The sequence below is a fragment of the Herpailurus yagouaroundi genome, unplaced genomic scaffold (genome assembly GCF_014898765.1).
Source record: "Herpailurus yagouaroundi ecotype Mexico unplaced genomic scaffold, PumYag 139, whole genome shotgun sequence".
Lineage (NCBI taxonomy): Eukaryota > Metazoa > Chordata > Mammalia > Carnivora > Felidae > Herpailurus > Herpailurus yagouaroundi.
Genome location: NW_024412394.1, coordinates 22,285,063 through 22,309,857, shown reverse-complemented (window position 1 = coordinate 22,309,857; position 24,795 = coordinate 22,285,063). Strand labels below are relative to the sequence as shown.

The following is a 24,795-nucleotide window of genomic DNA, read 5'->3' as shown; positions in this document are numbered from 1 at the left end:
AGAATGAATTATTTTTCTTTGCTTATGTCAATACCTGAAATAAAACTTGAGAATAAGCATAGGACTACTTTGTAAGTGCTTTTATATTGATAACATTTTTTTTTGCGATTAAAATTAAGTGCATTTTTGTTAAAATATTTAGGAAGGAAATTTGGTACTTTTTCCTAAAAGTAGAGAGTATTATGAAGAAAAATAGTGGTGGTGGTGTTTTACTGAAAATAATCTAAAGTCACTATAGTCTCTGAAGCTTTTGGCGAATAGCACATTTTATTTGCAAAAGCAGAAATAACCTTGAAAGACAGCTCATGGCTCATTGCTTTTTGGGCTCAATTCAGAAGCTATGCGCAATTTTAAAATAATTCTTGATGGCCTTTTTTAAAACGTAAAATAGTTTACCTTTTAAAGAGTTGTAGAAAGAAATGATTCCGTAAATAAATAAGAAATGAGAAAATGAACCTAAGTTGAGCTAAAAAGCTGTGCTTTTTAGAAATAAACCTTGTGGCTAGACTTTTACATATTTCTGATCTCATGTTAGTTTGGAATATACATTTGGTTTTGCTAAAGAACCCACAAAGATGGAAAACACTTATCTTTTACCTATACTTAATTTCTTCAGGATCCTCTACCTAAAACTTTTGAGTGCTATTATCTATACTATTTCCAGAGCTACATTTTCCATCTTGTTACATAATATTTAATTCACATTGCACGGAAGTAATATTCTTTTTCCTAGGTCAACTCTAGGTTTTTTCTTCCTTCAGAATGGTCCAGTTTTAAGACCATGTAGTCATCAGTAATTAGTCCAGCTTCAGTGGACTCTTCTATGTTGCTATTCCACATACATGCACATGCGCACATGCCATCCATAGGTCATCATCCATGTACCAAATGGGACTGTCCTCACAGCTGTTCCTTGCTGGGCTTGTGCCCTCCCTCCAAGGTGCTTAGTGTACAGAAAGATTCTCGAGTTCACTGGGGAGCGTTCTGAGGATCTGTGGGGGAGGTGGTCGTTAACATTCTTGTAACCAGGTCTCACCTCATGTTTGGAGAGAACTGTACTCTCTGAGGCACCTGGTTTATCCATCCACTAGAAGGACTGTAGTGTCGTATAGAAACCACTAGATGGCAGGATGTTTTCCTCATGTCAGTGATGTGTAAATGTTTCCCTGCCCGTTCTGTGCCTGCTGGCATTAAGCACCATATAAAGTGGACAGATCAAAGTTTGCTGAATCTAAATAATGTTAAAACTGTTTATATAGCCTTAGAGTTTATGTAGCATTATAGAGTGCCATTACCATATGGGTTACAGATTTCTTAACTGCTCCTATCTTTTTCTGTGGAGTGTGCCTGAGGAATAAAATAGTTATTTATCTGATTTCACTTGGATCTATGACACCTTTCCTCTTCTTATCAAGGGTTAGAGAGTGCATAGGGGAATATTTTTTTCTTAATAGTAAGCTTGATACAATAATAATAATTTATTTATTAGTAATTATTTCTTTGGAGTATTTTCTGTCGGAGACTTAAATTCTTCAATAATTTTTGTTATCTAGAAAAGAAGCTGTATCTTCTTGTCAAGAACAGATGGATGCTTTCCAAGTCCTTGTTAAGTCATTGAAGTCATGGATAGAAGAAACAACAGAAAGAGTTCCTATTGTTCAGCCTTCTTTTGGTGCAGAGGATTTAGGAAAATCTTTGGAAGAAACTAAGGTGAATCATTATCTAATACTAATTCTTACTTGCCTGTGTGAGTCATGAGAGGTTAAAAGACTATTAGTGGTTTCCTTTTATCTAATATCATATTAAGTTAGATCCTCATTTATGTTCGGTATATTTTGGTGATACTTGGAAGTCATAACATAGCTCTGATCCTTTTGAGGAAGAACACAAACTTTGACTTAATTTGATTTTTGAAAGATATTTATTAGTGGCTGCCTGTTCTAGTACCCAAGTTTACTTCCCCATCAAATCTCTGCTTAGCTTCAGTTTTTATACCATTTCTCATAACGTTATGTAAAAGACCCTGCTCTTCAACTCAGCAATTAACTCTAGCTCAGATACATCACTGTAACCAGTATTTGAATCCCTAGTACAAATAGTGTACAAGTCTTGTCAACTGATTCAAATCATAAAACTTAAGACCAGTTACAGCAGTTATCCCAACTCCCAACTTTGTGGAGATGTATGTTTTTAAAAATTCATTGAAATTTTGATGATTAAAACTCACTATTAAATAGAATTCTGAATTCCCATTTAAAAAAAAATCATTTCTAGTACCTTTCTTCTTGTAATTTGGCCACTACTGAGTATAGTCTTCAGACTGGCAGTTGACAGTTACTTTGGAATCCATGGCAGCTAGAAATAGCCTGACTTCCACTGTGGCTAGGAGCAGAATGCAGGATGGACCATACCTCACTCCTCACCGCTAACAGTGTTAACAGTCACCTGGGCACAGTGTTAACAGTCACGTAGGGATGGTGCCTTTTTCTCTATCCGTGCCCCCATGAATCAGGACCCACAGTCATCATTGCTTTAAGATATGTTAAAGAAATTGAATTATAATGTGTAACTTTGAAACTATTATGAAGACTGGAAAATAATGTGTTTTCATATCTCAAGAAATTACAAGAGAAGTGGAGTTCAAAAACACCAGAGATTCAGAAAGTAAACAACAGTGGGATCTCACTATGTAACCTAATCAGTGCTGTCACTACCCCTGCAAAGGCAATAGCAGCGGTCAAATCAGGTATGTGCTTTACTTACATCCGTGGAGAAACCCCTAAGAATTGGGTCTGACCCTGTTACTTTCATTTACCTTAGTTTTTAAATTGATGCATAAAGTAAACACAAAAGAAAAGTGACAAGAAAGATGGCATGTATATGCCTGCACTAAAAGTATGCTCCCCATATGGAGGAGTATCTGTAATGAGTCAAATTTCAGATCCCTCTTCTGTTCATTTTCTTAGAGGCTACAGTTGAAATGTAGCCAGATTGATACATAAGAATAGGAAGCTTTAGATTGGGGAAGAGGAAAGAGCAGATTCTAATTTGGTTTTTTTACCGTAATTAATGGAGATGCTCAAATCCTCTTTGAAATATTTGATAAATGAGTCTGGTCTCCTGGGAAAGGAGAGGTGAAAGAAAGAAGCAGTTCTTTTGTGTAGGGTGAATGTCTCCTTTTTTAAAAAATTAAAGTCCCATCTAGGGGCTTCTGGGTGGCCCATTCGGTTAAGTGACCAACTCTTGGTTTTGGTTTAGGTCATGATCTCAGGGTTTGTGGGTTCAAGCCCCGTGTCTGCTCTGCACTGACGGCGGGGCCTGCTTGGGATTCTCGCTCTCCCTCTCTCTCTCTGCCCCTCCTCTGCTTGTGCTGTCTCTGTTTCTCTCAACAAGATAAATAATAAAATAAAAAAATAAAAAATTCCCATCTCCTTTAGCATCTACTTTATTTTGTACAGAGAACAACTATAGCATATCTAAATTGCAGTCATGACTGAGCCACTTAACACAAGGGGAGAGTCATGTATAAGTAATGATTCTACAGTCCATTTAAGTTGTGGATATGCTTTTAAGTTTAAATTTTTTTTTTAATGTTTATTCATTTTTGAGAGACAGAGAGAGACAGAGCATCAGCGGGGAAGGGGCAGAGAGAGGGAGACACAGAATCTGAAGCAGGCTCCAGGCTCTGAGCTGTCAGCACAGAGTCCAACACGAAGCTCAAACTCACCAACTGTGAGATACGACCTGAGGTGAAGTCGGATGCTCAACCGACTGAGCCACCCAGGCACCCCAATAGTTTAAAACATATTTATGTTGTTAAAATTGGTGTTTTTTTTTTTTTTTTTTAAATGCAAGAACAGATGGAAGCAAACCTTGTATCTTTATTCTGAGAATCTCTGAGTATCCTTTGTGGTTTATCTGTCCCTCCCAGCCCCCTAGCTGCCCCTCTTGTGAGACTGATGTTCCCGCTGGGCCTCTCTCAACCATTTATTCTGCTCTATTAACCCCATTTAAGGGCCCACTTATGTTATATATGGTGTGATGACCTCTCCTTTCTCTTCTAATCACATTTCCTGAAATGTCAAGTGTTTTGTTTGGCTTTGTTTTTAGAAAAGGAATTCTGTTGTGTTTTTAGTTCTTCAGGTCCACTTTGTATTTGCAATAGGTACAAAAAAAAAAAGTTTTTTTCCTACTCTTGATAACTAACAAGCATGGTAGGAATCATTTTTGAGCATCATCAGGATATGTTCACTTTCAACCAAAATGTCAATGTGTGATTTTTTTTGAAGAGACCAAACTTAGATTAATATTTAGATATGAAATATTATTGTTTTAATCTTGTTCTCATGTGTCTAGTGTTTTAGATAGGAAGCCAATGCAAACTCACATGAGAAAGTCTAATTCAGCATTTTAATACTCTGCTTATGAAAAAGGAACCAAGGCTAGATGTTTAGATAATTAGAGAGGAGTAATAATTACTACTTACTGAGTAGTTCCTATTTGCTAGGCAGTCAGTTAACTGTCTTGAATACCTACAGTGTTCTTGCATTTAAATTAGGTATTATTATCCCCACCCGTTCGGTTGGGGTGGTGATTAATTTGTCCAGTCACCCAGCTAGTAATTAGTGGGCTGGGATTTAAATTCAGGTGACTCATACGCTGAAGCCCAGGCATTTCTAACCACTGTGCTCTTCTCTCTCTGTGTTGACATAATGTGGGTTTTAGTAATAGGGTTTGTGTGTTTGTTTTACTTTTAACTTTTCATGTCTTTGTACCTCATTCTGTTTCCATTAAACCCATAATAACACTGTGTAACTGTACCAGACAATTTTCAAATTTTTAAGTAAGGATTTTTCTGTCAGTCACTTATGCTTCATGCAACACACTTACATAGTGAGCAACTTTTGAGCTTCAAGGACATTATCACTAAAATTTAGCAATAAAGCAATTTTATCACAAAATTGTTTTCTAATTAATACTTAATGATTACTGTATTAATCTAAAGTTATTGACATAGTATTTAAAGTGATCATGTTACCTTACCATTTTAAGAATGAATTTTATAGAAAAGAAAGTTTCTTAAAATTTTCGACCTTTATTTGATTTAGAAATTGAATCAGTGGTCTACATTTTCAAATAGTAATAACATTTGTAAATGACTACTGTTTATGTGGTTTGAGTTAATGCAGTCTACTGTTAACGTGTAGAAATACTATTGAAATCTATGACTACTTCAGTGTTAATAATTTTGCAGGTGGAATAATAAATGGTGAAGGAGCAGCCACAGATACTCAAGAAATTTTGGCAAATAAAGGTGAATAGTAACTTTAAGTGCTTATTGATTACAGTAACTTTGTTTTTGTTTTTGTTTATTTTTTATTTTTTATTTTTTTTTAATGTTTGTTTATTTTTGAGACAGAGTGAGACAGAGCATGAATGGGGGAGGGTCAGAGAGAGAGGGAGACACAGAATCCGAAACAGGCTCCAGGATCTGAGCGGTCAGCACAGAGCCCGACGCGGGGGTTGAACTCCCAGACCGCGAGATCATGACCTGAGCCGAAGTTGGACGCTTAACCGACTGAGCCACCCAGGCGCCCCTTATTTTTGTTTTTGAGAAAAAATCTTTAGAGATGAACAGTAGTTATATCGAAATTTCAACCTTGACTTAAAATAATTATTTATTATCATAGTCATTTGCCATAAGTATCATATTAATATAACATTCCATGCAATTTTGTTCATCTGAAGTTAGTGAAACCTGGTAGTTCAGTTTGGTATTTGGTTATGTTCCTTTTTTCTGGTTAAGTAATTTAAGATATCTTGTCACTTGGAATAACATTCTTTGAGCTATTTCCTTGAGTTTGATTTCTAAGAAATTAATATATAGCATTTTATGGTTTTTGGTATTATGCAATGTACCTAAATTGTTATTAAATAGTATTATAATTCTAAAAAAATTTTTAGAAATATTAACCCTTTAGTTCTAAAAATTCTATGACTTTATCATGGTAGGCTTAATATAGAGAAAATACAAGGGAATAACACGTAAAGCAAACTTATTTCTAGAGTTCTAACTCTAAACCGTCTTGAAAATGTGTCCATCTGATTTTATTTTATTTTATTTTTTTACTTTTAGGGTTAACATCCATTAAAAAGGATATGACTGACATAAGCCATGGTTATGAAGATCTTGGCCTCTTACTTAAGGACAAAATATCTGAACTGAATAGCAAACTCTCCAAATTGCAAAAGGCTCAGGAAGAATCAAGTGCAATGATGCAGTGGCTACAGAAGATGAATAAAACTGCAACAAAATGGCATCAGGCACCTACACCTACAGATGCGGAAGCTGTGAAGACTCAAGTTGAGCAGAACAAGGTATATTCTGTGGATATATTTATTGAAGAGCTAAAAAAGAACAGACTAGCATTCAGATGGGACCCTCAGGACCCCTATTGTGATTTCTAGCTCTATAACCTTCAGCAAATAATTTGCCAGTTTTGTTTCATATGTTTTTCTGTAGAAAGTGATGATAATAGGAATCTGTTTTACACACAGACATTACAAAGATGAGTGAACTGTTTGGGGGTAACTTTGCCACCTTTCTTTTTTTTTTTTAAAGATTTTATTTTTAGGAGTGCCTGGGTGGCTCAGTCGGTTAAGTGTCTGACTTTGGTTGGCCCAGGTCATGATCTCACGGTTAGTGGGTTCGAGCCCCATGTCAGGCTCTGTGCTGACAGCTCATGGAGCCTGGAGCCTGCTTCAGATTCTGTGTCTCCTTCTTTCTCTGACCCTCCCCCACCCACACTCTGTCTCTCTGTCTTTCAAAAAATAAAACGTTAAAGATTTTATTCTTACGTAATCTCTACACCTAACATAGGACTTAAACCTACAACCTACAATGATCACGAGTCGTATGCTCTACTGACTAAGCCCACCAGATGCCCCAGCTTTGCCACCTTTAAATCATGTTAAGTCTGGGATTTTAACCAGTCAACTATTAGAAAAGATTTATGTAGGTGTAGAACCAGGTGTTCTGTCCAGCATAAAATAGGGTAGCTTATGCTTTCCCTTTCTTCAATAGATGGCATTTCTTTCTACAACTGTCAAGATGGGGGAAATGACTTTTTGTGGCAATTATGGCAAAAATGTCTACAAATGTGATTACTATATCTGAATTCTATAATGTGTTATCCAGAAAAGCATTGACTCACTAGTAGATTCTCAAACCTGGCAGCTTTTATCCAGACTGATTTTCTTCTCAGTTGCAATATTGATGCCATCTTCCTTTTTTCCAAAGGGATTTGTTTGAGGATAATAAGAAATTATTCCTAGGTACTAGGGTGTAGAGTAATTTTCTCCACAGAAAGTGGAGTAATTTTCTCCACAGTAGTAGTGTTCCTCTTTGGGATTCCTTTATCAGATAGTTGAAGATTGGTTAAGAAGAGGAAAGGAGAATAATTATCTGCTGAATTCTGGTCTTCACTCATTTCAGCACCTAACAGTAGATATTTTCGTCTGTTGTAATTGTGTTTTTGTCTTTTGATATTGACATACTTTAACACAGTTTTTTTCCTTTTGTTAGTCATTTGAGGCAGAACTGAAGCAAAATGTAAACAAAGTGCAGGAGTTGAAAGACAAATTGACAGAGCTGTTGGAGGAGAACCCAGATACTCCTGAGGCCCCCAAATGGAAACAGATGTTGACAGAAATTGGTATGTTATGTTACTTAAACCAGAGTCCACCGATAGAAAGAAGCACAATTATTTTTTAATCACAGTCTTTATCAGAAAAAAAATTATCCAACAGCCTCGGTTTACTTTTGAATTTGCCTTAATGTTTCGTGTTTAAAATGTTGCATATTTAAAAATGCCATTTCAAATTATATTGTACTGAGACTTGGCATATCTTGTATTTTTTTGCTAAACACCATAAATAAGTTTAGTTTTATGAAGAGGGTAGATACTGGGAAATAAAATGCTGTGCACTGAGTAACATGTTTTCATTACTGGTTTTTACTTGATTTTTGGTGTTTCTATTTTTTTATACTTTATTATATTTTAGTTTAAATATTCCTTACATGTGTATATGTGTGTGTGTGTGTATGTATTATGTACACACACACACACATATATATATACACATACACATACATACATACATACATACATACATACATACACACACACACACATATATTCCCTTTGGTCTGGAAACTCCCTTCTCCTTCATGAAGTTCCTTCTGGGACTCGTTTGGCCCCTACTGTGTGTTCTTCTCTTCCCCCATCAGGGTTAAAAAGTAGCTCCCTACAGAAATCTAGTGATTTTCACTCTTTAGGTAGAGTTATCCTCCCATCTCTATCCTGTCCCCATAGAAACGGTTTCTCCTAAACAAGGAACTTCCTTCCCAAGCTCTATTATCTTATCACCCCATTTCACTATTATAATGATAAGGAAAATGCACGTAAGACAATGGTACTAATTTTCCCTACTTCATAGTATTATTTGGAGAATTCAATGAATTAATGTGTGTACGGCTCAGACAAGCTGTACCTGGCACATAATAACTGCTGTGTGTTTACTATGATTATAATTAGAATTCTTTTACTTTCAATTGTTCCATTATGTTTAGCTAAATATTGTCCTTCCATTAGAGTCAGATATGCTATGATAAATTTAGAAATCTGTAAATATGTTTTAGTTTCAAAAGTTATTTTAAGGGATCTTAATGTTCAAAGCTATATTTAGTCCAACTATAGACTCCTTTTGCATTATAATTAATTTGTCCCTAATTCAGTGGCTGTCACCTGGGGTATCAGAGTTACTTAGGACAGTATTATCAAGATATTTGAGAATAGGGGTGAGAGTAAGAAATGCATATTTCAAAAAATCTTCCCGATAAGATTTTGATATTTCTCCCTCCCAATTCATTATTTGAATTGCATTATTTTGTTGTCAGATTATATTTGATTGGAACATGCCATATAGAATGATGCTATTAGGTGAGGTTTTCAGTACTGGGTTCTATTAAAAACAGCCATTTATTGTACTGTGCTAGATGAAAAAATCTGTCAGGTCAACTAATCATGCCCATCAGTAACTGTTTATTGAGTGACTAATGTGTTCAAATGCTGGTCAATAACTCTTGGCCTCAGAGAGCATACTGTGTGAGGGTGGGAACAGCTTGAAAGCCTTCCTGGCAGAGAAATCTAGTAGAATTGTGATGAAGGACAGAGCTGGGGTATACAGAGAGGAGATAGGGCTGTGTTAGGTATGGGGCTTATGTAAGCAGAAGCCTGTTTGGATGATAATGGTAGGATAAACAGGGCTAGGTTAGAGGTTTCATCTAAGACTGCATACCCTCTACTGTTAGTAGATTAGGGTCCGTTTGTGGGAGGCCTTGAATGTGAGGCAGAAGTCTTCCGATTTTATCATCTAGGTGGTGAGGAGTTAGTTATTGAAGGATACGAGCACAGAAATGACATATTTAAGTGATTTTTAAGGGAAATTATTTTAGAACCAAATTAGTTGCAGCTGGGATACCCTAATTACAAGGAAACCAGTGGTAAGACTAGTAGTCTAGGACTATAGTTCTCAAAGGTGTGCTCCTGAGAGCAACAGCATCAGTGTCACCTGGGAACTTTCCAGAAATGCAGAATTTCAGCCCCCACTTCAGACCTCCTGAATTGTAAATTTTGGGGATGGGGCCGAGCAACCTGTATCCCTCCAGGTCATTCTAATGCAGCTGGGGTTTGAGAAACACTAGTCTAGGCACACCATGGTGAGGACCAAAATGGAGTTAGGCACTAGGAATGTAAAGGATGGGTTTCAGGTTTTATGATCAAGGATATAGGAGTTCGGAGAGTCATGAAAGAACATTCTGAATTATTGTTTCTCAGTGACGTGGAAGAGAGAATAACCTTTCAAAGTAATCTAAAATCGGAAAAATCTGACAGTTTCAATAGGAATAAAAAGTGATTTTTTTATGTTAAGTGTGAAGGGTTGGTGAGATTTCCTAGTGTAACTTTCAAGCAGCTGGTTGTCAGTGGTGATTTAAATAAAATAGAATGGGCATGGATATACAAATGTGGGAGTCATTTGCCCAGAATTGATCATTGAAGATTTCCTATTAAAGGAAAGAATTAATGTTCATTGTTCTAGTAGGGCAGTTATTGTTGAATAAACAGACTGTATAGGACCTCTAGAAGAAACGAGGATTTCTGGATCCTGTTTGCTTTAAGGAATATTCCATATTATTCTATGTTATCTTCTAGGGTCAGATTCAAATTTATTTTTCATGTACTTCGGTTGATACCCAGCACCAGCATCATAAAATCTGTATCATTAAATGCCATTAACCCTTAGAGTCGGCTTTAATCGACTGTGTAAGAAGAGTTACAAAGATGCAATGATAGCCACCTATGTATCATTCTGAGTCCTATCCTGCAGTCTTCATACATGTAGTGATATTAATGTATGAAAACCAAACACCTCTTTTATTTTTTATCTTTTTCTTTTAGATTCTAAGTGGCAAGAACTCAATCAATTAACAGTTGATAGACAACAAAAACTGGAAGAATCCTCTAATAATCTAACCCAATTCCAGACTGTAGAGGCTCAGTTAAAACAGTGGCTTGTGGAGAAAGAACTGATGGTCAGTGTTCTTGGGCCCTTGTCAATTGACCCAAATATGCTAAACACACAAAGGCAGCAGGTGCAGGTGAGTGTTACATGACTTGACTTAATAAGACAAGTGTTTTCATTATAAATACATTAGCTGTGGACAGTATGTGCTTAAACTGCCTTGAAGTGTATTTGTCATGTTTCAGATGCCCATAAGATAACATCCTGAGGTTAGTGGGGAAACCCCCAGGGAACCAAAGCCAGGAGGCATCAGTCTCCTGAGCCCATGAGTGTGTCAAGTCCCTTGATCATTTGAGTCATATTGTGGTTTGTGCCGACCCTGTTAAAAAGGGCCTTCTTTGAAATATTAATGTGATTGTATAAGTAATTACGTTTTTATGAGAAGCTGGTATATGCTTTTTATTGTTTAGAAATTGCTCCTTTGAGGTTTTATTCATTTTGATTGTGGTAGAAGATAATGAAACTTGTAAAACTCATGCAATACAGCCCTGAGGGGTGGAAAGACAGAATAAGAAGAGGAGAAAGAGTAAGCAAAACAGAGAGGGAACCTTGAAACAGAGTGGGTTAGACCAGTCTAATTACAAAGTGGATAAATCCACAAGGAGAAAAAAAATACATGAAATTTAAGTCAGATAGAAAAAGCTCCATTGTGGTTCCAGTTAGATTTCCTCCTGTATGTGGAGTGGTATTAGAGCAGTGCGGCTAATCCTATACTTTTGAAAACACAAATCAGTCTCGGTAGTTTAGAGTCAACATGTCCTAGTTCATATATGTTCTTACCCTGAAGATAGTGAAAACAAAAGATATAAATAAATATTTGGCAGAAACAATTGCCCCTAGTCTTGGTAGTCTCCCTAAGATAGATAAAATATTATACTACAATTTAGGGGGTGCTTGGGTGGCTCAGTTGCTTAAGTGTCTGACTCTTGTTTTTGGCTCAGGTCATGATATCACATTTTGTAGGATCAAACCCCACATCAGGCTCTGCGCTGATAGCACGCAGCCTGCTAGGTATTCTCTCTCTCTCTCTCTCTCTCTCTCTCTCTCTCTCTCTCTCTCTCTGCCCCTCCCCGCCCAGCCACCCCTCCCCACTGGCTCACACACATGCACGCACACTGTCTCAAAATAAATAAACATTTAAAAACTTAATATAAAAAGGAAATTTTTAGATCATTCATTTTATAACGAGAGTTAGTGTTGAGCCTGCACATTCTGAGCAACATGATTTATTGGCTAAAATTTTTATATAGAGTATAAATGTCAATAATCTTATATTTAAAAGAGCTTTTATAAATCAATGCACCATGAGTTAATGTATTCTAACATTGTTATCACTGAACATTTCCTTTGGTGTAAAATGCTATAGAGCATTTAAAATATCCTACCAAGAGACAACTACAAGTAGGAAAATACAAATTTGGTGTTTGTGTGATATGAATTTGTCCAATAGCAATGCTGGTCTTTGTATATGAAAATTTGTACATGGGTTTTTGTTCATTTTGCCCAGACTGCTATATTTACTCTCTTTTCCCCTTTGAGGGATATTATTTTAGACAAAATGTTATCTCTGTGAAGCACCACTGCTCTTTGGATTAATTTAAGATAATTGCACTGCCCTTGAAATAAAAGCTAGGAAAACAGGAACTAAAAAACAAAAGTAAAAACTAGATAAGTAAATACCATTTATGTCTGTTTAGAAACTCAAAGCTCTATTTTCCATAATTATCCACTAACTTGTATGTTTATTTACCCTTGTTACCTCTTTGCCTTAGATCCTGCTGCAAGAATTTGATACTCGGAAGCCTCAATATGAGCAGCTAACTGCAGCTGGTCAGAGCATTTTGAGCAGACCTGGTGAACACCCCTCTTTCCATGGGATTGTGAAAGAGCAACTGGCAGCTGTGACCCAAAAGTGGGACAGCCTAACAGGACAATTGAGTGACAGATGTGACTGGATCGACCAAGCCATTATTAAGAGCACACAGTATCAAAGCCTGCTGAGAAGCCTTTCTGATAAACTGAGTGACTTGGATAATAAACTCATCACCAGTGCGGCCGTGAGCACACACCCTGATGCCATGAACCAGCAGTTGGAAGCAGCCCAAAAAATGAAGCAGGAACTGGAGCAGGAAATGAAACAGATAAAGGTGGCCCAGGCCCTCTGTGAGGATTTGTCAGCACTGGTTAAAGAAGAGTACTTGAAAGCAGAACTGAGTAGGCAACTAGAAGGCATCATAAAGTCATTTAAGGATATTGAACAAAAAACAGGTTCGTCTGTCTTCTTTTAATACATATATTGCCTGGAAATAGAGATCAAGTATTGCCTGCTCTGTATTTCCAAGCTGTTGCCAGGAAGCTAGGACCCTAAAGAGAGTCTGCCCTCACTGAAGTTGTAGATGGAGAAGGGGCCACTCACATGAGCACAGAGAGTCATTCTGTGTTCACGTGCAGATGCAGCATCGGGGAAATTCTGCACACAAAATTGGCAAAAATCCCTTGAACGAAGGCCCATTGAAATTTCAGATATTTCAACCTGGTTTTTAAAAGATATAAATGTTTGGGGCACCTGGGTGGCTCAGTCAGTTCAACATCCAACTTCAGCTCAGATCATTATCTCACAGTTGGTGAGTTCAGGCCCCGCGTCGGGCTCTGTGCTGACAGCTCAGAGCCTGGAGCCTGCTTTGGATTCTGCATCTCCCTCTCTCTCTGCCCCTTGCTCTGCTCACACTCTGTCTCTGTCTCTCAAAAAGTTAATAAACATTAAAAAAAATAAAAAATAAATAAAATAAGGTAAAAGATCTAAACGTTTTTGTCTTGTGACAGTTTCACTGCATCAGAAAAACAGATGAATACAGTTATTAAAAAGGCTTTGTATCATTTTCTCATCTACAGTTACTTTGTTTCATTCTGCCGCAGACAGCTTTTCTAAAGAAATGTGTGAAAGAGAAGCATTTGGCACTATGTTTCTCTCTCACCTACTGTGGCCATAATTCTGTGACAGATGAGCCAGGATGTGTCAGAGGCAGTGGTAGTGAGTTACTGCACGTTAGAATGGCCTGCATTTGGCTGCTATCTTTGTTCTGTTTGAAAGTAACACTGAGTGCCTTGCACCTAGTAAATACTCAGTTTATACTTTTTTAATTGATTGGATTTATTTATTGATCATAGCAGCCATTTCAGATTTACTCCTTTATTTTGACAGGATGTTGGTAATGAATATTAGCTAGCGTGTTGGTGATTATTCCTGTTATGACCACTTTTATGTGACAGGCAGTAAGCTAAGAACTTTACATGTGCTGTCATTTAATCGCCACAATAGCTTCTATTGATTTTGCCAATTTACATTTGGGGAAATGAGGCTTGGAGGTTTAGTCATCTGTCCAGGGTCTTCCAGCATTTTGAGAGGCCAGGCTGGAACCCTAACCCCTGTAGTCCCCAGGTGCTCCGTAGTGCCCTATGACAGGTACAAATCACGGAAATGGAAAAGTCAGATTTTACAGGAGATGGATTATTTATCAGAATACCGTGAACTCTGAACAGTTATCACTTCCTCGTACTAGAATGGAGTTGGCTCCAGGATCTAGCCTTGACAGCCTCTGTTCTTCCTGTGGTGCTCCCCTCCTGCTCCTCCTCAGCCTCCATGTCGGACTTGAGCTCACTTGTAGTTCTTACAGTTAGTGCTAACAGGCTTTCCTTTTAGCCAGTTCTGTACGTTTATTTGGTGGTCTTTCTCTTGGCTTTTCGCAGACAGAATTACGTTTTGATGAAAAATAAACATGTCTGTGATTTCATTTTTAGAGAATCATGTTGAGCACCTTCAGTCAGCCTGTGCGAGCTCTCACCAATTTCAGCAAATGTCTCAAGACTTTCAGGCTTGGCTGGATACAAAGAAAGAAGAGCAAAACAAGTGTCCTCCCATATCAGCCAAACTCGATGTCTTGGAGTCCTTAATTAAAGATCAGAAAGACTTTAGTAAAACTTTGTCTGCTCAGTCTAATATTTATGAAAAAACCATTGCAGAAGGTGAAAATCTCTTGTTAAAAACACAAGGGTCTGAGAAGGCAGCCTTACAGTTACAACTTAACTCAATTAAAACCAACTGGGATGGATTTAATAAACAGGTGAAAGAGCGGGAAGACAGGGTAAAAGATTCACTGGAAAAAGCCCTCAAGTACAGAGAGCATGTAGAGACTCTCCTGCCATGGATAGACAAATGTCAAAATAACCTGGAGGAAATAAAATTTTGCTTGGATCCTGCTGAAACAGAGAATTCTGTTGCCAAGTTACAGTCTCTGCAGAAGGAAATGAACCAACACTTGGGGATGGTAGAACTGCTAAACAATGCAGCCAATAGCTTGCTCAGTGTCTGTGAGGTAGATAAAGAGGCTGTTACAGATGAGAATAAATCACTGATCCAGAAAGTAGACATGGTCACCGAGCAACTTCACAGTAAGAAGTTCTCTCTGGAGAACATGGCCCAGAAGTTTAAAGAATTTCAAGAAGTTTCCAAAGAAGCTAAAAGGCAGCTTCAGTGTGCAAAGGAGCAGCTAGATGTCTATGATTCCTTAGGACCCCAGGCCTACAGTAACAAATACCTGACTGTGTTGCAGACTCAGCAGAAGACGCTTCAGACCTTGAAACATCAGGTAGATTTGGTCAAAGGGCTTGCACAAGACCTTGTGGTAGAAGCTTCAGACTCAAAGGGAACCTCTGATGTTTTATTACAAGCAGAAACCTTAGCTCAAGAACATAGTGCATTGAGTCAACAGGTTGATGAAAGGTGTTCATTCTTAGAAACCAAGCTTCAGGGCATTGGGCATTTCCAGAATACCATCCGAGAAATGTTTTCTCAGTTTGCAGAGTTCGATGATGAACTAGATAGTATGGCCCCAGTGGGGAGAGATGTAGAAACATTGCAAAAGCAAAAGGAGGATATCAAAGCCTTCCTGAAGAAACTAGAAGCCCTCATAGCAAGCAACGACAATGCTAATAAAACCTGCAAGAGGATGCTGGCCATGGAAGAAACCTCTCCTGATCTTGTTGGAATAAAAAGGGACTTGGAAGCTTTAAGCAAACAATGCAACAAGTTACTGGACCGAGCACAAGCCCGAGAAGAGCAAGTTGAAGGGACGGTTGAGCGTCTTGAAGAATTCTACAGCAAACTGAAGGAATTCTCTACTCTGCTTCAGAAGGCTGAAGAACATGAAGAGTCTCAAGGCCCTGTTGGTATGGAAACAGAGACCATTAACCAACAGCTTAATGTGTTCAAGGTAGGGAATTCTTCATTTTTATATTTAAAAAAATTTTTAGGGGCGCCTGGGTGGCGCAGTCGGTTGAGCGTCCGACTTCAGCCAGGTCACGATCTCGCGGTCCGTGAGTTCGAGCCCCGCGTCGGGCTCTGGGCGGATGGTTCGGAGCCTGGAGCCTGTTTCCGATTCTGTGTGTCTCCCTCTCTCTCTGCCCCTCCCCCGTTCATGCTCTGTCTCTCTCTGTCCCAAAAATAAATAAAAACGTTGGAAAAAAAAAATTAAAAAAAAAATTTTTAATTTTACTTTTAAAGAGAATTTTTATTTCATATCTTTATTTTTTATTTTTATTAGAAAAATAAATTTTTATTATTTTTCATTATTAAAATAAATTTATAATTGGTATCTGAAGGAGATTGCCTATTTTGTAGAACCTTCTAATATGGCTGTCATGTAGCGAGCGTTTGAGCCTGAAGGAGCATGTTATGGGGGTAACATCCAGGCATGTGGGGACTTGCAAGCTTACTAGGGATTTGGGCCCTCATGGAATAAAACCTGAGATAACATCAAGAGGTCAAAGGGTACTTGAAAAGTTTTAGGCAAGCCTAAAACTAACATTTTAGAGTCTGCGTCTGATGTCATTTACAACTGACATCTGGAGTGAGCAAAGCCATGTTTTGAACTCTGCTGCAGAGGCCAGCGTATAACACAAAAAGCTTGTTCTCTTCATGTTTGTCTCCCAGCATTTTGTTTAGATGGTGAATTATAGTCTGTTCCTGCTCTTTCCCTTTTTATAGTCTTCTTATCCTTCTTAATTTAATTTCTTTTGTAAACTTTTTCTTCCAGAAGTTCATATTTGTAAAAGCAGAGTGGAGTTCCATGTTGTAATCCTGGTTTTATAAAACAAAGATCTTGGGCTCACACTCCAGAGGATTAGGAAAAAAATTATTTTTGATTGGACTGCAAGCTCCTCCGTGCCGAGAAACGTCTGCCACTTGATGGCACTGAGTGATGCTTAATAAATGGAACATTAGATAAAAATGGTGGGCAGCATTCAGTGTCACTGGTTTTGACCTCATTTATGACAGTATGAGTGAGAGTTGCATCTCCACAGTGGACAAAGACAGGTTCAACCCTGCACCGAGGAGGTCCTAAGTATTGGGAATGCATGGGACCTATATTAGTCTTTGGGGTTGGCGTGGGTCTTGTTCTATTCATGAGGTATGTTTTGCTTTGCAGTAAAGACCAGTATGACGGTAAGTCCCACCACTAGCACATAAAGGATAAAACAAGGCCAAATGAAAATAGAGCTTGCAAAACTATAAATTATTTCCCATGAGAAATGAATATGAATCAGATGGACTATCATATTCTACGTTGTTATACTTGGCATAGTGTTTCCTTTGCTCATCTTTAATAACACTATTTAGGTGACTGACTTTTGAAAAATAACTTCTTATTACTATTATGGTCTTTTGCTATTTATAAAATGTGTTTAAGGCCTGGTTCCTTCAGGGCTTAAAAATCTGTGATTCTGTATAGATCTTGATTTCTGAAGGTGAAGGAAGTGTTAACCTTAAAAAATAAAACTGGCAGGTACTTTACCATCAAAAGATAGACTTACTTGAGAATAGCAGAGAATTGCGATGGGGGACAAGCATGCCGGGGCAAAACTGTAGGCAAGTCTGGAGAACAAAGGAGAGGAACATTGTTTTATGGAGGAAGGCTAGAAGTAGAGAAGGCTGTTGTCAACAAAAAGTCTATTGGAGTAAACTGGGGTTTGAAAGTGTAGCGGCTTCTCACTGGCTGACTTGTTCTGTCTCTCCTTGGCTGGACTGTTGTGGGGATCGGGGTGTAGGGGTAAGTCCTTCCTTCTGCCTGCCCTGCGGTAGAGTAGTATCCACCTGCAAGGTCTGATTCTTCCTGTGGGATTTGCAATTGAGGACTGAGTGGTAGGGCATGAGAGCTCCCCCTGCTGAACTTCCCATTTTAGTGAGGTTTCCCTTAATTAATTTTCACAAAAGCTACCTTACAGTTGATTTGACTTCCCTAATTACTCTGTCAAACTTTCCTATTTCTGCTTTGCAAAATAGAGATTTCCTATGAGAGAATTCACTCTCGGAAAAACAACGTTCTGGGGCACCTGGGCAGCTCAGTCGGCTAAGCGCCCGACTCTTGATTTCTGCTTAGGTCACGATCTCAGGGTTCACGGGATTGAGCCCCATGTTGGGCTCTGCACTGACAGTATGGAGCCTGCTTGGGATTCTCTGTCTCTTTCTCCTACTGCCCTTCCCCTGCTTGTGCTGTATTTCTCGCCCTCGCCCTTGCCCTCGCCCTCGCCCTCTCCCTCTCCCTCTCTCTCAAAATAAATAAATAAATAAACTTTAAAAAAATAATAAAAAATAAAATGTTCTGTGGCCATTGCTGCGTCACAGGTCTGGGGGAGAGCTTGATAAGTGAGTCCCTGGAGTTTTCTATAGAACCCTGACAAAATCTGAATGCTTAAATGACAGTAATCAAGTAGTCTTCTTCCTAATGAAATTGAAGCATGTCCAGTGCTTTTGTGAAACCTATCATTTCTCTGGATTTTTCTGTGAATTTGTGTAGGAAAAAGGCCTTCATTTCTCTTTACAACTTCAACTACTTATAAGAAAATGGGCAAAAGTAATAATATTGGTGCCGCTGCTTGTCGATACCTCCTTCTTTGTGTTCCCAAGCATGAATACAGTGAAAAAAATGGGCTCTCCATGCAGAGAATTCTTTTGAAAGTAAGAAAAAGCAAGGTAGGACGAGCAATCTCACCACTGCATGGAAAGTGTTTTGCAAACTGAAAAGCACTAAAGCATCATTACCATTAACGTTACAGAGATTGTTCTGTTTGATTGTGAAGAGAAATAAAGTGGTCACTTCTTCTAAAATAAACCACTTAGCATGCTGTGTTGTCTCTTTTCTGATTACTTTGGAAGCAGTTGATTGATTTTAATGAAATTTAGTAATAAAGAACATCTTGACATAACTTCAGTGTCTTGAGACCTAGGGACTCAAAAAGAAGCTTCCAAGTGGACAAATCACCTGCATTTAATATATTTCAGCAACAGAGAGGAAAAAATAACAAGAATGTTGTTGTGATAAATAAAGATGGTGGCATACAGTCACTAATTCTGTTTATTTGTACATGTATGTTTTTTAAAAAGCAGTTACAAGCAGTTAACATTTACGGAGGGTTTAGTATGTGTTAAACGTTATTCTAAATCCTGTCTTTAGTTCTGTTAACAGTCCTGAAACATGGATGCTATCATTATGATCCCCATCTTGTGTAAGGAAGCTGAGAGCCAGGGGTTAGGTGACCTGCCCAAGGTCACACAGGTAGTAAGTATCACAGCTTGGATGTTTTGGTGGAAATAATGCAGAACACTGTGTCAGTTTGACTCATCGTGATGCACATCTGATACTTTCTCTGGGAAATTTTGAGTCATCTCTTCTGTAGCCTAATTTGGGTGAGCTAAGTAACCATTGTCCATTTCAAACCAAAAACACCAGGAATACTTACTTGATGAAAGTGTTTTATAAAACCGGCTGTGGTGAGAAACATGAAGTAAATGTGTGTGAACCTGGCTTAGAACCTGATGCGTGGATGCTGTAATGACGTCATCAATGATGCAGTGATGACGGTGACCACCACCGCTGCGGTGGAAACAGAACCAGACAGTTCATGGTCTTCCTGATTGTGTCTCTCTTGATTAAGTTGGCCAATTAATCTGTGTACAATTCAGATTCTAATTTAGTTTTCCTTGGACAGTTAGGCTTTGGTTGAACATTAGTTTTGACATACTATTTTAGGAAAATTAAAACAAGTAGAATAATCTGTATCAAGTGAAAAACTAATAGTTTGCTAAAAATAACTATTAGTTTTTATGATTTCTAAAAATAGAAGAGAACTGAAGTACTGGGTCTATTTTTATTATAGACTTTGAAATGTAATTTAGTTTGACATTACTCTATCTGGTAGCTTTAGTTGAACCCAATCATGGATAAAATCTTATAACAATTTTCCATAATAGCAAGTTTGGAATATGACTGAAACTTAGTAGCTATCACCCAGTTACTCAGTAGGAGGTGTCTTCTATTCACTGGGAGGGTAATGGATTATTTAAACTAGATAAGGCAGACCTCTCTGCTTCCATTTTTTTTTCCTAAAAATTATCCTAAGAAATAGCAGCTAATATCCTTGAAAGTTCAAAATTAATTCATGTTTAAGATACCAACCCAAACATAATAATTAAAAACAAATGCTATTCTCAACCAAATGTCCTAATTCACTGTCAGTGAAAGCTATTCCAAGTCTTTGAAAATATTACCTTTTGTGTTAGCTTGAAGTCTTTAAACTATTTTGATTGTGTGAATTCTGTTTACCATATGTTTCCTGACTTCTAAATATTAGTCTTTGGACTAAAATGTATGCAGTGTGAGGTGTTTTCTATTACTGTTGATAACTAAAGTATCATTTTTCTCCTTCTCTATATTACATTAAATTCTATGCACACTGTCATCGATTCCTAGGCAGAAAGGGAAAAATTCCCTTTGGTGTTCCCCCATCCCTACCTCCTGGTAAAGATTACTAGCCTAAGATTATCTTCAAGTCTAAATGACGTTATTAAGTAATATTAATATTTCCACATTTTTATTTATCAAAGACACATGTAACCTACTCGCATACAAGGAACATGTCCCAGCAGTTCCTGTGATGTCATCAACAGCCAGTCAGATGTTCTGATCATCATGAAGTAATCACTATCACTGTATTGAATTGATTTAATTTCAGTGAAGATCAAAGAAACTTGATGTTTCAATAAGCATATATACCCTTCACACCTCTATCTAGGCCATGGTAAAATGTTTTACCTCGGAACCTGTTTACTGTTTATTCTGGCCACTCTGTTGCTGCCCCAAATTGTCATTCAGTTTGTCCCCACAAAAGAACATATCACCAGTACAAAGCTCTCTAACCCAATTTCTTTTTATTTTCAAAATTGAAATAGTACTACATAGAGCAAAGAATTTTTTTAATGTTTATTTTAAAGAGAGAGAGAGAGAGACTGTGCACATGCACTAGTCAGGGAGGGAAAGGGGGGGAGACAGAGGTTCCAAAGAGGATCCTATGCTGACAGCAGCGGGCCCTATGTGGGGCTCAAACCCATGAACTGTGAGATCATGACTTGAGCCCAAGTTGGATGCTTAACCGACCGAGCCACCCAGGTGCCCCCCAAATTTTTACAAAAATTTATTTGAGAGAAAGAAATGGGGAGGGGCAGAGAGAGAGAGAGAGAGAGAGAGAGACGGAGAGAGAGAATCCCCAGCAGGCTCCACACTGTCAGTACAGAACCCAATGTGAGGTTCGAACTCACAAACCATGAAGTAATGACCTGAATTGAAATCAAGAGTCTGACACTTAACCTGAGCCATCCAGATGTCCTGGGAGCAGAGAATTTTTAAGCCAAGCTGAAACCATAGAACACCTGCCTAATTTGCTGTGATACATGTTCTCTGGTCCAGGTAAAGTCATTGTTTAACCCAGGTGTCTTCATTTGGATAGTGGGTGAGCTACAATGCCAGTTATCATGAGACAAGTGAAACCAGGCAGTTTGAGCCTTATCTGTAAACAGTATTGCTAAAATAAATCCCTTTCCAAATATCTTCCTAAGATATTTATGAAATGATCCTAAAACAACATCTGTGATGTCACCATATTTTTAAAGATAAAATTATCCAAAGATACGCTTTAACACAGTGGATTTTAAAGAGGGTGCCCGTGTTGTTATGTAGAGGTCCATGACAAATCGTTCCCCATTTTTGTTGAGAACAGGAGGATATTAAATAAGGCTGTTGCATAAGAAGTTTTTCTTAGGGAAAAAAATTCTTACTTGACTGGACTTCTGTTAATTAGAGTATATTAGCAAGGCACTTGCACGATGCTTTTCCTCTAGTATTTTTAAAAATGAAAATGTTCTCACTATAGAAACCATAACTTGATGCATAGACCTTATGGGAAGATCACATCATTTAATCAGCTACATCAACATGGAATTTAAGATTTTAGGAAGAAGGAATATCATACATGCTGGGTAAGAGAGAAATCCAAAGAGCTGGCGCTGATCTGTGTGCTATCAATAATCGCTCATATTCTCATGTGAGAATATGACATAGCATAACACAGGGGTGCCCCCCTTCATACATCAAACACAAGAATGTACTGTACTGAAAGGAGTGACTAAAGGGAAGTTGGCACTGTGTGTTCTCTTCCTGCTTTTTGCTAACTAACGCTGTCACTCTTTATGCTGCGTGGTCCTCTCTTCTCTTGCTTCAGTTAAGATTGGGGAATTACAGCAGGTTGTTCTGATGGCAGTTTTAGCCAGAGATTTTATAAGGCAGAGTAGGGATGGGGATTCTTTTTTTTTTTTTTTTTTTTTTTTTTTGGTTGTTTTGATGTTAACGGGGTAAACCTGTATCACCATTTTAAAGCAATCCCCCAAGAGCACAAAACTGCAGCTTCTGTCATTATCATAGGCGTCCCTTTAGATAAAAGGTGTTCTACATAATTTATTAATGTGGAAAGTTGCTTAAAGGTGCGTGTGGGTCTTTGTGCATGTGAGACAGAATTTGCTTTGTGGCTATAAAATTACACATTGGTTTCCTGTTAAGAAAAGTTTGACCTGTAAATGTTTTATAAATGGTTGTCTCCGTCTACAGTCGTTCATAAAACAATGTCTCACAGAGGTAAATGCTGTGATTGTAAGTTAAGGGAAGAGCTTTTGGAGCTGTCCAGGAACCAGAATACCCTGAGAAAATCTCTGTACTCACATATCCTGTTCCTCACTTGCCTTTAATCACCTTAATTTTAAGACTACTTTATTTCTTTGGTAGTGTTTTAGTATGAAAAGTGTTTTCAGGTTTTGTCTGGTTTTTGGTTTTCTGAAGGAAGTTGAAGGGGATCATTAACAGGTGCATTGGTTTTGCTTACTGGATGGCTTAAAAAAAGAACTTTACCTTTTAGAAGTTACAGTGCACATATGGATATATTTCAATTAATAATGTTACATATAGAATCACTTTATGTTAGGTAGAATTTTTTTATCCACTGTCATCTGAAAACCATATTGAAGATAGAAGAAAAACAGTATTTCCGTAACTCACAGGAAAAATAGCAAGTGCCAATTAAAGCTATTAGCTAACATTCACATCAAGATAAATTCCCGTCAAGATCAAACAGTAAATCTGTTAAGTGTTTCTAAAGTTATTTCCTTTGTGGTGGGGTCTGCATATCCTACTTTATTTTAAATATAAACTATTTCCACTGAAATAAATAGCTATTGCATATCCATCTGATAAATACCCTCAAAAATCCTTTAGTCATTTATGTGAAGAAGTTTATTAGTTTGAAAACTAAAAACATGGGTTCTTTCAGTTTTCATTATCTAGTGGTGCATCTGTTTGAGAAAGAACAGAATTTGTTGCTCCTAAGGCTTATTTTTGTATCATGGCAAAAAACAAAAAACAAAAAAACCCCAACAGATCACATGTTTCTTGTTTGCCTTCTGATCCAGATTTCAGTAGCAAGCCATTGGGCCAGGAAAATACTTCTGTCAGTTTTCATGGATAATATTGCATTTACTCACACATTTTCTACTTACTGCACATTGAGTTTCTTAGTATCGCCAGTCTTTCAGCTCTAAAAACTCCATGTATCAGTTGATAAAATTAGCCTTTAGCTTTTCTATGAAATGGATTGTTGCACTTAATTCTAAGAGTTTTCAGTAATTATTCTTTTCAAAGACTTAATTTAACTTTAGAAAAATAAAATGAGAACGTGGTTCTACTTTGCTCATTTTTCAGTTGGAATTTGTGTGCTTTTCCAAAATCATCTGCCTTTAGAAGATACTTTAGCTAGATCACATCTAGTAGGCAACATAAAGTAAGTAAAGTCACATTTGGGGAACATTTAACATTATGACTTTTGTATATATGAAATAACAGTGTTGACTATTTTTCAGAAAAACTTTGCTTATTTTATTCACTGTGTATTTCTCTCTTATGAAAATGTGAGAGATCTAGATATAATGATTAATATTTAACAGTTTAATATATCTTAATTTTGTTAGTATCAGAAACTTTAACATTTAAAGTATCTGTAAACAGGGGCGCCCGGGTGGCTCATTCGGTTAAGGGTCTGACTTTGGCTCAGGTCATGATCCCACAGCTTGTGAGTTGAAGCCCTGCATCAGGCTCTGTGCTGACAGCTCAGAGCCGGGAGCCTGCTTCAGATTCTGCGTCTCCCTCTCTCTCTGCCTCGTACCCACTCATGCTCTGTCTCTCTCTGGCTTAAAAATAATAAAACATTTTTTAAAAAGTAAAAAAAAAAAATAAAGTAGCTGTAAATAAGTCAGATTTGGGAGGAAGAGATAAACCAGTCTAGTTTTGCTCTAAATGTAAGAGTTCTTTAGTTATCCAGATAGATTTTTGGAATGCGATTTTAAGTAACAAAGGTATATCTATATATCCATATCTTTATAAACACATGTAGGTATGTATATAATTGTCATAAATACCAGTATAACATTAATAGTTCAGATTTTAACTTGAAACAGAATTATTAGGCTCATCATTTATAGGATTAGTTGAAATTAGTTTAATAAAACAGGAATTTTGTTATTAAATAAATGGCATGTACTTAAACATAATCACCAAAGAGCATTTTTCCACAGCACTCCTTACTTCCAAACTGTATATTGTACCCATTTCCCCATCCGTATTCTCCACTGTACCGTAAATTGTATAAGGACAGGGGTGCTGTATCTCTGCAGGACAGGGGTGTCCTTGTATAAGGACTTGTATAAGAAATTGTATAAGG

The 24,795-nt window shown here is 37.5% G+C and overlaps 1 protein-coding gene across 25 annotated transcripts in view; it reads left to right on the top strand.

Annotated features, from left to right (window-relative positions):
• DST (dystonin) overlaps positions 1-24,795 on the top strand; it is a 510,899-nt gene that overhangs the window by 398,110 nt on the left and 87,994 nt on the right. For 24 of the 25 annotated variants that reach the window (XM_040473816.1, XM_040473833.1, XM_040473814.1 and 21 more), the window contains 8 exons: positions 1,554-1,710; positions 2,620-2,746; positions 5,255-5,314; positions 6,137-6,378; positions 7,586-7,715; positions 10,521-10,720; positions 12,417-12,912; positions 14,443-15,914. In XM_040473816.1, the coding sequence (XP_040329750.1) occupies positions 1,554-1,710; positions 2,620-2,746; positions 5,255-5,314; positions 6,137-6,378; positions 7,586-7,715; positions 10,521-10,720; positions 12,417-12,912; positions 14,443-15,914 (2,884 nt within the window). The remainder of the gene's footprint in view (positions 1-1,553; positions 1,711-2,619; positions 2,747-5,254; positions 5,315-6,136; positions 6,379-7,585; positions 7,716-10,520; positions 10,721-12,416; positions 12,913-14,442; positions 15,915-24,795) is intronic. The other variant, XM_040473809.1, reaches the window with a different exon arrangement.